General features: G+C 33.8%; 1 protein-coding gene across 1 annotated transcript in view; it reads left to right on the top strand.

Moving 5' to 3' along the window:
- LOC129222875 (homeobox protein Nkx-6.2-like) overlaps positions 1 to 1,548 on the top strand; it is a 48,378-nt gene extending 46,830 nt beyond the window's left edge. Inside the window, exon 3 of the mRNA XM_054857434.1 lies at positions 1,327 to 1,548. Coding sequence (XP_054713409.1) covers positions 1,327 to 1,548 — 222 coding nt within the window. The remainder of the gene's footprint in view (positions 1 to 1,326) is intronic.
- Positions 1,549 to 16,632: the final 15,084 nt, after the last annotated feature.

Below are 16,632 nucleotides of genomic sequence, written 5' to 3'. Positions count from 1 at the left end.
ATGCATGTATAACTCAAATATTATTTTTAAAGTATTGCCATATAGTTCTCTCGGTACCTGAACCTAAATTTTAATTAAAAATTGTATTTAAAATGCTTTTTGGAAATTTTAAAAATAAGCATCAAAATTTACTAACAAGTTGGGAGATTTTTTTTCTTTTTCTTCTTTTTTTTAGTAATTAACTTTGGTTTTAACTAAAAATAGAGTTTTAACTAATAAAAATGAGTCAGACAAATATGCATAAAAAGTTTTATTAAAATATATGTTAAACATTTTGAGATATGCGCGCAAAACCAAAAACAGACTTCTGAGATAAAGAGGTTTAAACCGCTGCTGATGACAGAAATTTCAGTGAGGATAGTTTACGTTTTTTACCAGTTATTCGAAAAGTTTTTTGCATCAGTTAATGAATAAGATATCAAATTGTTCAGAATTAAATTATGCATAACTAATATGTTTTCTCTAAAATTGCAGATTTTGAAGATTAAAAATCCTTAAGCATCTTAAGTATTGAGATAGCCAGTGATATCATGACTAATGATTTTCCTCTTTGTTGTGGATTACCATAAAGTAGCATTGGGGCTTCGTGAATAATTTAGTAGCGTACGTATTTTACCAGATACGTCTGCTACTGAGTCAAAACATGTTAGTTAAATATTGTCTCTGGAAAGATTCAAAATTTAATATCATTATGTAAAAGTAGAGTCCATGGTCTTCATTAAGTTAATGCAATGAAACAAGGATCTACCATCTTTTCAGTATTTTTAGGGTGCTTAGTGCAGCAGTTTTTACGTCTGTTACCGCAGAACTGCACTCTGGCCCTGTTCAAAGCCCATGTTCATTTATTAACTGACACTGACCTTGATACTTTTTTCTCTCTAATGGGGCTGGATTAGAGACACGGCCTCTTGCAGACCTAGAGCGATCCCTCGATATAGCATCTATTCCTTTCATTCAGCACCACTATCGAAGGATATTATCACCATGAGAATTGTGATGCCCAGTTTCTCCACCAGATAGTTGTACCTGGGCTCTATTCGATGCAAACTGCACTGGGAATTTAATTTTTCCAGCAACATTCTAAGCCAAACGAGTATTCGAGGGATTTTTTACATGCCGCATAATCATATGACATGGACGCTGTCGGTTTCCTGCATCTTAAAAATCCATCAACTGGAGCCATGATCGAACCTGCGCCTTTGGGCGTAAGAGACCAGTGTCTAATCACTACACCACTCTGTTCTCTACTGACCTTGATTAAATGCATAATTTGAGGTTTATTACTAACCATATTTTCTTCGTGCTAAAGTATTCATTCTCTTCCAGGTGTGGTTCCAGAACAGACGCACGAAGTGGCGGAAAAAGCACGCCGCCGAAATGGCGACAGCAAAGAAGAAACATGACTCTGAGGCAGAACAGTTACGACAAGACGACTGTTCAGACCACGACGACCTCGACTGTCGTGACAGTAAACGCCTGAAGAGAGAAAACGAACTATCTCATCATCGGCAGCAAGACGAATCCTCGGATAGTATGCCGTCTACTTAGTTCTTTCCGACAGTCGAGTGAATCTAGTAGGCCATGGTTCCCAAGGATTCGCCGGCCGATGCATGGCTCGGAATCGACAAAGTAAATTCTCACCACGTGATCACGAGCAGAAGATTTTTAAACTTATTTTACCGTGGAGCGATCCCTTTTTCGAAGATCCTCTATTGAGTGCTGAAATATTCTACAGTAAAACCCCACCTAACGGACACTCCTCAAAGACGGGACACCCCTCTTATGCGGACAATTTTTAATTCCCCAGTTCCAATGCAAATAACATTATTTAACCCCTGTCCTGCGAACACCTTTCTATTGCGGACAAAAAAATTTGTCCCGTTAGTGTCCGCATTAGAGGGATTTTACTGTATTAAATTTACAGAAACGTTTTATTTTATTTTCATTTTATTTTATTTTATTCGTCCCCACTTCACATCGTTGCTTATAACAACAAAATTTGTAATGCCTGTGTTCCAAGAAAAACACATTACCTGCAACATAAGACTACAATGAACCTTTGTTTAGGAGATTCTAATGTAGATTCATAAGTAGATTCTAATGTTATCATTTCAATATTCACTGCTGCTCTGTGAGGAACTATCATTAAAAGACATTGGCACTAAAACGTTGCAAACGTTAATTGAACCATACTACTAAGATTGGTTAAAACGTGTTAATTTTAAACCAATCTTAGTAGTATGCTTCAAATGTGGAATTATACAGATAAGTGTATATTTGAGTGTCAAAGCTTATCAAGTTTGCTAAAAGAACATTATTCTTCTGTCAGTGTGATCACGTGTGAGAAATTACTTAACTTCGATCGAGTGTTGTCGTGGCCCAAAGTGCAATAGCGCCGAACTTCATGTAAATATTGATCCTCATCAGTGACTAAAAGAAAGAGCGAATGAACTGAAATAATAAGAATAAAAGAAACTATGCGACTTGTGCAAATGATAAACTGTTATTGAAAATTCAACGTGATCAGTCATATTGTAAATTAAAACTGAGTTGCAGGAACAAGTCAACAACAATTCCTAATATTGGATGCTCATTTGTATTGATTGAAAAATGTGTTGATTACTAGGCATTAATGAGTCATTAACTCACGCAATTTGTTCTCGGTGAAAATTATATACGTATGTATCCACTGAAAGCCATAAAACAAAAGAAATAGTGTTATGTATCTACTAAAAGCCATAAAACAAAAGAAATAGTATTATGTATCTACTTAAAGCCATAAACAAAAGAAATAGTGTTATGTATCTATTGAAAGCCATAAAACAAAAGAAATAGTGTTATGTATCTACTGAAAGCCATAAAACAAAAAATAAGTCTATATTTTGTGATAGTTGAGCTCATGTACTTTTAAAAAATATATTTGATTTTTTACACATGCTGCAAATTCAATAACTTCCAAATTTTCATTTCTTCGCAATGAAAATGAAGTAATATAAGAACTGTTACTGATGCACACTTAAAAGTATTAGATTACAATGGAACTAATGCAAAAAAAAAATATTAGATTCAATAAAATATCAATATGAAACAAACTTTTATATAAAAAGTGTAATTTATCTTAAATTTAATGAACTTTTAAATTTTTTTCCCACACAAACACCTAAGAGCTTTATTTCACATAAACGTTTCAAGTCGTTGTTCATCGAGTCAATAACTTGAAACATTTGAATTGAAGTTTAATATAAAATAACAAGATGAAAAAAAAAATGTAAAATATAGTTTTTTTTAGTTTCATGGCTTTCAGTTAAACATTCTTAGTTGAAGAGTTTACTACGCAGATTTGAATATTTATGTAGATACTAAAAGAGACAAAATTATAAAAAAGAAATAACATATAATTTTGTAAAGTATTTCGCTTGCTTTACAAAGTGAAAAAAAAAATGTCGTTACAAAACGGAGCATTTGAAATCTTTTTTTTCCACTTTAACGAAGCATTTTGTTTTATGGTTTTGAGAATAGTATGTTTTAAAAAGAAAACTGCTCCCAATACTTTTTTTAATGAATTTCATATATGAATTTTCGTAATTTTAAAGACAGTTTTCAGGCTATCAACTAGTAAGACAATAAAGCCGACTGCAGACTGGATGTACCAGTGACAAAAATTCCCCCCTCTCTGGTGCTACCTGTGAGCACCAGAGAGGGGAGTGTGCCTCAACTGTGCGCTACTTGCAATATTACATATTTGAAAGCATAGCGCAAGTTAAAAGCTTAAAAAACAGAGTTTTTGTCGCTGTTTCTCCTTATCTGAAGCCATCATAATAGTTTGAATGTATTTTATTTGTGTGTATAATATTACTGAATCAAAATACTGTGATAATTTATTATTTATAATACGATAAGACGTAGGGAATCAGTACAAATTGTAGTCTTGATTTGAACTAAGGGGCTGTCTATAAATAATGTCACACTTTTTTCAACATATTTGACCCTTTCCCCCCTGTTTGTTACAAAGTGACACTACACCTTACCTTCTTTGCCACTTGTCACAATAAATTACTTAAACCTATTACTACAAAAAACAATTTTATTTAGGTCAAAATATGTGATGTCACACTTGTTACCGCCCTCAACCTTTCTCCTCGTCATAAAGTGTCATGATTTAAGGACCCCCCCGCCTCAAAGTGTGCCATCATTTGTGGATGACCCCAAAACGGTTTACGTCCGTTTGTACATTATTTATGTTTAAATAAATATGTGTAGCTTTTTTTTTTTTTCATGTTTACACGTACTATTCAATTGAAGAATTAATCAATCGACTTCATGATATTTACGTTTAAAGCCAAAACGAAAATATTTTGATAAAAAAGGGTAAGAAATGTTAATTTATTTCGATTGCTTTGCAAAGTGACTCAGCTAAAGTCAGGAAGCCAAATAGACTAGATAATGCATGAAAGAGCCATTGATTCAGTAGCTAAACTGAATTAATGGTAAATGATTAAGTTAATTTGATGATGAGCAGAAAAAATACTTTTTATGCAAATTGTTAATCTTTAATATAGTGAGTAATAACTGTGACATCATTCATTCATAGCATATTTGGCTTCAAGTACTGCAAAAATATTTATTAAAAAAGTTTTTCCGAAAAACCTGATGTGGTTATTATTATTCTTTTTTTAAATTTTGATATAAAAAATGAAGTTTTAATTATTTTCCTGTAAAAAGTCAAAACTCTTTTCTATTTTGTTCCATGTTTGCCATAAGAGAAAAATAAAGAACAAATTTTAGTGTAATATAGTATTCATACATTACAATAAATAAACATGTAAAATAAACTGAGTACTTGTGTGTCATGTTTTCATTACGTAAAAATCACTAAAAGTAAAAATTATTTTGATTTTTTTTTAACATTAGGTTTATTGGATGAGATTTATTAACTGAAAAAAATATATTTACGTAGCAAAAGTAGGACGAGGAAAACATTTTCATTGGTTAAATGAAAAAAAAATTGTGTAAAAAATTAACAATGGAGTGGAGTTATAATGTTTACAGTAGAGAATATTATTTGTAACGTGTTTCCAGAAAATAAAGACTGTTCGTAAATAAATTTTTGTTACAAAAAATACGCTTGTGCTTACTTTCAGGGAATGTCTTGTTTTATAGGACTCAACCGATGGCAATATTTGGCTGATGAGCCGATGACGATTGTTGGCCGATGGTATGAGGACGGCCGATGACCGATTATTTTTTGCTTCAAATGGCCGATGGCTGATGGAAACACCTAACTAAAGATGAATTTTTTTTAGAAAAAAAACTGTATTCAGTACGTTGTACAAATCGATGGCAAGTCCCATTTAAAAAAAAATGAGTGGACAAATAAATATGACAACTACATAGAGGTTTCTGACATATTTATGTTTCTTACTTTTTAAATGAAAATAGTATGTCAAAAATCACAGCAAAGTATAGAAAAAATACCCGGGCAGCGGAAATATATTTCTAACAGAAGAAAAGATAAATGAGAAAGAAGGATTTAAAGGATTGTAATGGAAAGTTACTCCAGTTCACTAGCAGTTAAAAGTTCAAAGGTGAAAACTAAAGTAAAACAAAACTTTAACTGAAGATTTATTGCATTTCAACAGATAAAAGTATAAGGACAGAAATCTAAACTACTACTATCGAAAAGTATAACTTTTAAATGTTGTTAGAAAAGAAAAACTTAAGGAAGTTTATGCAGAAAATTTGAATTTAAAATAAATAAAAATACTGGCATTGGCAAGAAGGGTAATTAAGAGAAGCGGCCCTAGAACTCAATTCTTTCCTCGTTGGCACCAATTGTAGCACGAAAGTACATTTTCGGAATTTAAACTTTAAAAAAATTGCTGCGGTTGAGTATTTAAGCCCCATCCCTTCCTCTGAAACGATGGCCTGCAATCCCGTTTTCAAGATTACAGTTTCGAAAACATTCCGGGGCAAGGCCTCACAGCCCTCTCTACGCAACACCTGCAAAAACCCTTTAAAATTGCGTTTTTTTTTTTTTTTTTTTGCAAACTTCAATTTCTAAAAACTGGCATGGGAGAGTCTAGAAACTCCATCTTTTCGCCTAAGGCCTACTAAAGGATGGCCTACAATCGCGCTTTTAAGCTTTCAATTTCGGAAAAAATACCAGGGAGGGTCCCCAAACTCTCCCTCTCAATATGATTCGAGAACTTCGAAAATTATTTTAAGAGTTTAACTTTGAAAAATTACAGGCGAAGAGCCCTCCCCTACCTCTAAAATCTTTGGATACCGCCAAAAATTGTGTTTTGAAGCATTAATTTTGAAAGGATGCTACGTGAGAAAGTCATTGAACTCAATCCATTCCTTCAACGTTGCCAAAATAGCTTACAATCGCGTTTTTAAAACTTTCATCTTTAAAAACTTCCTGTGGAGGGAGAGTCCTACTTATATCATCGAACATATTCTTTAAAAAAAAAATGCGTTTTTAGAACTTTCAATTTCCGAAAATTACTCAGGACAAGTTACCAAACCCCACTCTTCGGCTTTCGCTACCATAGGTGCCAGGCTGGGGCCTGCAATCGTATAGTTAAGACTTCAATTTCGAAGGGGAGTTGTAAGGGTCTTCTTGAACTTCTTTTAGGACTTCTATTTTTTATAAATTTGTGTTAAATGGTGGTCCCTTAACTCCGCCCCCTTTAACCTCGTCACATATCGCCTAGAATTCTGTATTTAGAACTTTACTACCGCAGAAGAGTTTATAAATCTTATCCCTCCCCCTAACCAAAGATGGTTTGTTTTCGTGTTTTAAAGCAAAACTGGATATCCTCATATAAATAATAGCCGATGATCGAGTAATCCGCATCTTTCAACAATGAAACTCGCGAAACGGCATGATAATTTGATAAAAAGTTTTGGTAATATTTAATGAACGCTATCTACTGGAGTTTAGGGTTAATCCACTGGAGTTAGAGTTACGATTTCAACTCTCAAACTAGCATCAAACAGGCAATTGCTTCGTTCAAATGTCGAAGCAATTTTCACCCGTCATACCTTGACGGGCGACTTTCTAGTTAATTAATAATAATAGTAATACATCAAAAATTTAAATAAAACTTTCACTTGTGAATATCTTTATAGCTAATACTCTTTAAAAGCATTTATGCAAGTGTTTGTTACATTCAATAATATTAGAATTCACTAAATTAAATTTCTTGATTTCGCTGTCTTTAGTCGCTCACCTTAGTAGCTGTAGAAATTATTTTCTTAATTAGTTCATGCTAATATAATCGGGAGAGGGGGGGGGATTGACTATGTAACTTAAGAAAATGTTTCTTTTTTCATTTTTCCTCACGTTTTCTTTTTTTATTTTCCGTGAAAGTAAAATTGCAGCATGCAACTAACTTTCTAAGGTGATGAGATATAAAATTACACAGACAAGGATTTCAGCGAAAAAACTCGTCTTCTACTTAAATCTTAAAATCGAGAAAGAAAAATGATGACTTTTTAGGGATTTTAATCAGCATACAAACCTTGAATTCGGCGTTTCCCGCACTATTCTTACGAATGAGCTTTTACTGTTAAGTTTTCAATTAAGGGTCAGATTTATCTGTCAGAATATGCGAGAATTAAACACTGGAAAGTGACTAATGCTTAAGATTATTTATATTGAACTTTTTGTGTTTAGGAAGAAATCATCCAAAATAAACTTGGTTTGAGCAAATGGAATCTTTTTTTTTAGAACAGTTCATTTTTGAAGCCTTATACAAAAGTTTTGAAACTAAAAAAAGAAAAAAAAAATATATGTATGTATATATATATATATATATATATATATATATATATATATATATATATATATATATATATATATATATATATATATATATATATGTCCGAGCTACAAAAAGGGTCCCCCATACTTGAAATCGCAAATCAATTTTAATATTTATGTGAAAACGGAGCCTAGAAAGAGGAGGTTAAAGATTAAGTAAAAAGTTAGGGGCCCTGAAGAAAGTTGCATAGGGGCCCATAAATCCTGTCGACGGCCCTGGTTTGTATGCTAAGAAATTTTATGCTAATTTAAAAGAAATGGGGGAAAGCTGCAGTATGCTTTATGGTGAGACTCTCGGTTCATTTCTTTTGGATTAATTTATTTATTTCACTAAATACAGAAACATGAACATCGTATAACTTATAATGTAATGTACACATCGTAGCTTTTCAATTATCTTAGAACATGAGAGTAATAAAATTTCTTGTCTGTTGTCGGATTCGTTCAATATAAAGTTAGAAACCAAAGTAGGCAGAGTTTTTCTTAAATGGAGTGACAACATATCAAGAAGAGTTAAGACTTAAGTAGAATTACAACCCTTTAAATAAACGACAATTTTTTGAGAAAAAAAGGACAAAGCAAAGCGAATGAAACGTTCGACATCGAGGGGCCCTAGGTCAAACACTTTTTTTGCGGGGGGGGGGGGGGGTCCATATCGTTGATCAGTACAATTTTAGACATTGCCTAAAACAGTTTTAACTATTTGGTAAGGGGACTAAAATGTGGGAGAGACTAGGTCACGGCCTGATAGAGTAATCAGGCCCTGATACGACTAATGACCTATGCAAAGAGTATAAGACACGCCTTGTTATTTTGTGAAGGAGGGATATTATGAAGAAGTTTATTTTGTGAAGGACCTTTCATTATATCGAAGACGATGGTTCACATTCTTTTTTTCAAAATGGCAAGAATCTATCCGACCAACAAAAATGTAACTTTCAAATCTCATCGCATATTTTTTCATTCCACTCTATACATCTGTTGCAACCGTGGCAATCGATATTCACCCATAGCTCCTTACCATCTAGTAATTTCAGAAGAATATAATAACCCATTCACAATGATCAACCCGCTGACAAAGCTAGATATGTCCAAAATATGCGGCCCCAGTCAAAGCTGAGGCATTCCTCCATTCTTCTATGGACGTTTAGATCAAGGGGGCCATAATAATCCTTCCATAAAAGACTGCCCGCCATTCAAGAATCCACATTTTGCACAACAAGTGGTATGAGCTACCTAAATCGGACACTCGAGCTGGACACTTTCTCAATCTTTTGTCACCGATCGTGTCAACAGTCAAGGAATCTGACTTCAAATTCAAGCCCGGTTTTTGTGTCCCATTCAAAGGACACGTGAAAGAGGCTTTCGAAAAAGAGGGTGAGGACTCAGGGAGGTGTGCAGCTGCAGAAGGCAACTTGCAGGTGCGGGCGCGCGAAGTTCAAAAAAAGGTTTTTGTCGCTTTGGAATTGACTTTTGGAGAATTATTTTCTGCTATGAATAGACGAAGGGCATAACAGAATAGATAAACTTCTTTAGGGGGTGGTTTTGCTAATACCCGAATAACTGAAGTAGGAACTTTTGGGGGAATCATTTTCATTTTAGTTTTGGTTTTATTTAACTTGCTTTCAGAAGAGGAAAAAGAAGAGTATGATACTGTTTTCTGATTATCAGCGTCTGCTTTATTTGTGTAAATGTTTTCCCTCACATAAAAGAATAGTGGCAAAATTTTCAGTTTCCGTTTTGATTGTTTAATTTTCCGTTAATGATTTTTAGAATATTTTTTAGCAGATTTCAGATTTAATCTGAGAAATTTAAAACAATTATCTTTGTAAACATTTATGGATTTATTTAATTGTGTTTTCGAATCTAATGGCTCTTAAATCTTTTTAAGGAAATTTTGCTAAACGCTTCATAACTTTCCAAAGTTTACATTGATAAACTTTTTCTTTTGGGGGCAACTTCAGTGCTTACAACAAGAAGTTCCGACCAGAGTTGAACGAGCCTACTTTCCAGTATACCAATATCGACGTTCTAACATCTGATCAGTATTAACTAAGACGGCAAATTAAGTCAAACATACCATTTTAACCTTTCAAACTTATTTCTAGAGACATAATACGTTTCTCTCATATCATAAAATGTATCAGTAGAAAATAAATAAACGAAAAAATAAAGTAGTAGCACCTTTGAAACAATGCAGCTAGTATATACTTTTTTCACTTTAAAATTATTTCATCATTTTCAAAAAAAGAAGAAGAAGTAAAAATAAAAAGTACATCAAAGTAAATATATTTTATCAAAAACAAAAAATCGTTTGTTGCTTTTTTTTGGGGGGGGGGGGGGTGAAAAAACAGCTCCTGGTTCCCCCCCCCCCCGGGTGGAAAATTAAAAAATAAACAAATAAGTACGCTTCAGAAAATCAATTAATAAATAATAAAATATCCTCTTAAACAAATAATTTTCGCAAAAAATTAAATCATCTGCATAGCTTTCTTTCTTTTTAAAATCAGAGGTCTCCGATTTCCCTTTTTCTATTTCCCGTTTCCAAAAATAAATTAATTAATTAATACTTTACAATGAAAATAAAAGTTAATCATCTCAACAATCATTATTTCACAGTCAAAACTCAGACTGCAAAGTCGGAGTTGGAGTCGTTTAGCCGGAGCGAGGTTGATTTTGGGGGTAAAGTAGTCAAAGTCGAAGTCGAGAGTAAAGAGCATCGAAATTGCAAGAGTCAGGGTCGGTCATTTCCCTTACAAGTCTATTTCTGCCAAAATTGCGGAATCAGAGGAGTCGGATTGATTTTGGGATTCAGGAGTTGGAGTCAAAGGCTGTAGAATTCTAGGAGTCGGAGTTCTACTCATCAGCCTTCGAAAAAAAATTTGCGTTTTGAATTCATTTTGTTTGTATTCAGTCATATTTATATTTATCTCTGACTTGTGTCAAAGTTAAATTTACAAGAAAAGGTATTCGATTTTTAAAAAACTTTTTTTCCCATTTCTAGAAACTAAAAATTGAGAACCTGTTCGGGATCTGCGAAATATCTTCAATATTTTGATTTTTCCCCCCGTAGGGCTCAATGTAAAATATTTTGTATTATTCAAAAGTACCCTTAATATATAAAGGTGAATTAAGGGAAAAAAATTTTTTTTTTTCTTTGCATCTTCTTCATCAAGAGCTTATTCCGACTAAGTTTGTTTGAAGCAAATCCGTCTTTAAGTTCGGGTTCTATGTTTACCTCCTCGCATAACATTTATTTATTCATACTCATATAACTTCCTTGCTGACATATATATTTTCCAGTAGAGTGAAGGCTCGTTTCATAATTATTGAAAAAAAAAATCACTACTATTTTTTAATTTTACTAAATCTTGATACCGTTTTCAGTAAAATACTAAATGTTTTCGCATATTTCTCACCATTTTTTTTAAATATACGTTTATGTGTTTCAGTTTCAATTTAAGTTCCAAGAAACTTAAAAAGAGAAAAATAGAAAATGTACTCTTTGACATTGTATGTAATTCGGCAATATGCAACTCCAGAGCTCGAACACGCTACCTTGCGGTGAATAACAACACTAAAGAAAAAGGTAAAACATTCCATTCCACGTGTTTTCTTTGGGGTAAATTACAGGCTTCAGACAGTTTATGATGTAATGTAATTTCAGAAGAATAGAAAAGAAAGCTTTCCTCATGCACGATGAAAAATCACTGTCATTCACTAAGCGTCAAAGCAAATTATAAGTTACGGCGTGTGTTTGTTTTGCCTTTTTCATCCGTCATTAGACAGTGGCTGCAGCGCCCCCTATAGTTTATTGGAGTTGTGAATTGGCCAAATTAAAACGATTATATCTGAATGAATCTAGCAGGGGAGAAGGAAAAAAGTGATGAGATTTTGATGCACGCAGCACGCGTTTCGTAATTTCACTAAGGCCTTATTTATTTTTCGTCTTAATTGAGGTGAAAATAAGTGGAAACAAAATGAGTTTCTATGGAAACAGTAAAAAGAAAAAAAAAATCATTTTGTTCGGAAATGTAAAAGCTTAATGGTAAGTTCTAAATTATGTAGCAAACAAAATAAATCAATTAATTTTTGAGTGAGAATCTAGATCAAATATAGTTTTGATTTAAAAATTATTGCAGTGAATAAATTGTCATTTTTTAAAAACTGAGTAGAAGTAATTAAGAGGCAAACGTGCACATCTATAGCAGAGAAACTACCATCCCTGAAAGGCAATAGACGTGTCCATTTTCGCCTGTAAACCGGATATTTGCCTTTCCATACAATCGATGATCAGACAGTACGAGCGGGTATCATACTAATTTATTTATCTTTAATATCAACACACACTAATTGTTCAACCTTGAAAATTGGTTCTTCGAATTATTTCTGAATGGGGTCATTTCCGAAATTTTAAAAATATTTTTTTTGAAAGAGCATGCTTGGGAACATGGGATCTGACCATTTTTTAAATAATTTGTTTAAGTTTAATATTTTTAAAAAATTACTTAAATCGGTGCGCTTTCATTGTTTATGTTTCAACCCGATTACATCACAAATGATTAAATGCCATTCTGTGTTGCCATTCACAGACCAAAATATTTAATTTGCATCTTTACTCACGTGTATTGGCAACGGCATGGTTGATAGCAAGCGTAGAGCGCAATTTTAATTCGGTTGTAGATTATCATAACGTGGAACTGTGGTAGAAAGATGCGCCAAAATGCATCATTTGTGACGTCATCAAGACCACGCCTTGTTTGAAAAATCGGACATATAAAAAAAATTAAAAAACAACTGTTGGGAAAATAAAAATATTTTCGGGGTCTGTGTTATTTATTTATTTATTTATTTATTTATTTGCTTATTCTAACAATTTCAGTGACTGAACGTAGTACTTTTGACTGAAGGAAACAACCCCATTGTCAACGGTCTCAATCTTACTTTCAAAATTTATTTTAAACCAATATAACATCTATCTGCGAAATTTCGAATTTAATTCTGCAATATATTGAAACGCTTCACAAGCGAATCGTGAATAGGTCATTTATAAATCCATAAAACTGCAGTAAAAATGGCTGTAATTTAATTCGATTTTCAAGAAGGAAGAAAGTCCCGTCTTTTGGCAAGGTCACCCCCAACACACCATTGAAGTGGCGCGACGCAGTCTCGTCCGTTCGAGGTTGTGGAACATACCGAGGGGGTCGGGGAACCCCTCCGTATCCTTGATGTCGGAAGCATTAAGTCTTGTTGACAGCAGCACTCGAGCAGATCCATTTACCACCTCGCTTTTGGTCGCAGTTTACTCGTTCTCGATACGCTTCGTCGGACGAGGGAGTCAAAGGGGAGATTTTTATAGAACGAGTCACGGAATTTGCATCGACAAGGAATGCTTCCTTTGTAACATAAGTGCAAAATATGTAACGAGAAAGTAACAAAAAAGAGCAATACATGCGGGTTGGGCCTTGAACATCCGAAGAAGTTTTCACAATTTGGGCAGTATAAGATTAATTTGTATTGAATGCTTCCATTAGGATATAAGTGCAAAATATGTACGAAGCAAGTTACAAAAAAGACCATTGCAAATAGGTAAAGTCTTCAATATCTGAAGAAAATTTTCCAATCTGGGCAGCAGAGGATTAATTTGCATTTCGAATTTATATTGACAAAATATGCTTTCATTGTGATATAAGAGAACAATATATACGAAGCAAATTACAAAAAAGAGCACTGCAAATGGGTAAGGTCTTCAATGCCTGAAGAAGTTTTCACAATTTGGCCAGTGGAGATTTAATTTGCTTTGCATTTGGAATTTACATTGACCAAGAATGCTTCCATTGTGTTGTAAGTGGAAAATATGTGCGAAGCAAGTTACAAAAAAGAGCATTGCAAAATCGTAAGGTCTTCAATATCTGAAGAAGTTTTCACAATTTGTATAGTGGAGGTTTTACTTCCATTTGGAATTTATTTTGACAAAAAATGCTTCCATGATGATATAAGTGCAAAATATGTATGTACGAAGCAAGTTACAAAAAAGAGCATTGCAAATGGGTAGGGTCATAAATATCGGAAGAACTTTTCATAATTTGGGCAATGAAGTGCCGTTTCAACCAAAATATATACAGTGGCTCCCAAAAGTGTTCGTACACCTACGACTTTCAATAAAATAGGACCTTATCCATTGGTTAGAATTAATATTTTGGAACAGGTATTTAATTACAAGATATATGATCAATGTTCAACAAAACTACATAAATTTTTTTTAAAAAATATTAAAACTTAATTTTTTAAAAATCAGAAACGAAAAAATGCCGGAAATTTTATCTCACAAAAGTATTCGTACACTTTATAAAATGTCTATATATTATCGAATAATTTAACTTTTTGTTAAGTTATTATTTAGCAGAATATTATGCAGTATCAACAACACCTTTTAAACGTCTGGGAATAGATTTCATTCTTTTTTCTTTCTTTTTTTGCGTAATTTCTGAGCATGAGTTCAACCACACTTCGAGTCTTAGTGTTTCTAGCTCCATTTTCGTTTCAAAGTAGTATTTTCGTAATCTAGCCTCCAGATATCTCTAAATATACCGCATAAAGTTCAAATCTGGAGATTGATGGGGTGTTTTCTAATTTTTAGGACAATTTTTGAGGCACTAGACGCAAACGTTGAAAACCGTGTGCTTCTGATCGTTACCTTGATAAAAAAAAAACAAAGTTGCTTCCGATAACCAAATTTTTGGCTAAGAGTTTAAAATTGGTTTTTAAAATATTTAAATGAACAGCATGATTCATTATTTCATCAAAAAATTCCAAACTACCAAATCCTGATGCTGATATGCACCCTCACACAAGAACACCTCCCCCGTCCTGATTAACTGATCCAACTAAGTTCTTAAGATTTAATTCCTCAATTTTTCTCCTATTTACAAATATGCAACAATTTAACCAAAAATGTTGAATTAATTTTCATTTGTAAGTATGACGTTATTCTAGAACGTTTTGAGCTTATTTATTATTTGTTTAACGGCGGAAACGTAAGGTTTCTGTTTTTCGCACGAACAAGAAAATTTTTGCGGGAAGAGGTCTTATTTAATCCAGGCTAATCAAAGAACTTGGTGAACAATTTGAGGTGAAAATTAAATGTAAAAAGTTTCATTTAACTCTGCAGAAACTTTTACAGCACTCAAATTGAGATTTTTCATAAATGTTTTAACTCTAAATCCATGGGCGTCACGGTCGAGGGGTCCAAGGGGTCCGCACCCCCTCCCCCCCCATATTTGAGGACCGGACCCCCTCAATATTTGAAAATCGGACCCCATCGATAACTGTAAAAATGAAATTCATTATTTTGGAGAAATTATTTTTGCTTTGAAGACTTTAAACAGTTGCATAATACATATTTTACCATGTTTAATTCATATCAAATAAAACGAAATGAACATCGAGAAAAAAAGTACTAAAAAAAAAACAAAATATGTGATGTGTATAGTGAACGGAAAGTCGGAAAGTGAACTAGCTTCAGTGGAGGATGCTAGAAAGGGGACACCTTTTCCCGAGTGCAATGTCAACCATCCATAGTCGAGTCGTGTCGCCGGCCTCCCCAGCATGAAAGTCATTCCAGCGTATTTGTTGCTATTTAGGGGGAAACAACGGGACAACTTTGAGATACTGAAACTAGATGGACATCTCCCTCCCCCCCCCCCCTTTTAATACGACTCTCGTGCTAATAAGTCAACAGAAGTCAGACGGGGATCTGAGTTTCTGTCCCTTTCTTTCTTATCTCGTTTCTCGGTGCTTCCAGGTTTCTGTTTCAAGTTTTGCAGTGTTTGTTTCTCCGATTCGATTCAATTTATAGTGACCCCGATGTTACCCAAACAAAATGAGGCATCAGACCTCTTTGGGGTTTTTTTGCAGCTGGCAACAACACCCTGGCCAAAGGATGCACAAAAATTTAGAAGACCACTTAGCTGGTCAAAGGTTAAGTTTGGGGTAGAAAGGGAAAGGACGTGTCATGTGTTTGACATTATTCAACACGTGACTTCAAAGTACCTTACCGAACCGCGGTTTCTCAAATGTGTTTGCGGCATCTCAAATTTGACCATAAAAGCGTTACGTTACAGGAAAAAAAGAGGAGGAGTCTAAAAATTAACGTGCAATTTCAAAAGCAAATCGTAAGCCAGCATAATGATGGATACTGTGATGTCACTTCCGGTGGACCAACGAAAAAAAAAGCGCAAGATGACCAGAAAAAAAAAGACAAAAATAAAAGGAGCTTCCCTATTGGGAAACGTTCCGACAAAAATAAAGATAATTTCATGTGGTCGTTTGGTCTCTCTCAGAGTAAGATGACCTGAAGAGCGCTCCTATTTTGGTAAAAATACTTTTTTTAACATATTTGATTACGGCTATGGAGAGGTGGCTTGATAAGGGAAAATGTAGCAAACCTTCTACATCAAATGAACCTGAGCAATTTTTAACTACTGAATCATCATCAACATCCACGGAACCATCTTCAAAAAGTCAAACGACCGTGATAGGTAAGTACCATTCTGTTTAGTGCAATACATGCAGGGACTCCCCGATTTTATACTATTCAGATGGGGTTACTTCTCGATTTTCCGAATGAAATTCCTAATTACCCACATCAATACATCTAATGAGAATATCTTTTTAATGCAATATTTCACAAAAAAAACTACTCGAAATTTGAAGGCTCGTCAGACAAAATTTTCTGGGAAAGGAAAGTTTATGAAAGTTCACAGTGACCTCCTATCGAGTAGCTCATGAATGCCTGCTAATCA

The sequence above is a fragment of the Uloborus diversus genome, chromosome 5, assembly GCF_026930045.1.
Source record: "Uloborus diversus isolate 005 chromosome 5, Udiv.v.3.1, whole genome shotgun sequence".
NCBI lineage: Eukaryota > Metazoa > Arthropoda > Arachnida > Araneae > Uloboridae > Uloborus > Uloborus diversus.
This window is presented reverse-complemented; position numbering and strand designations above follow the sequence as displayed.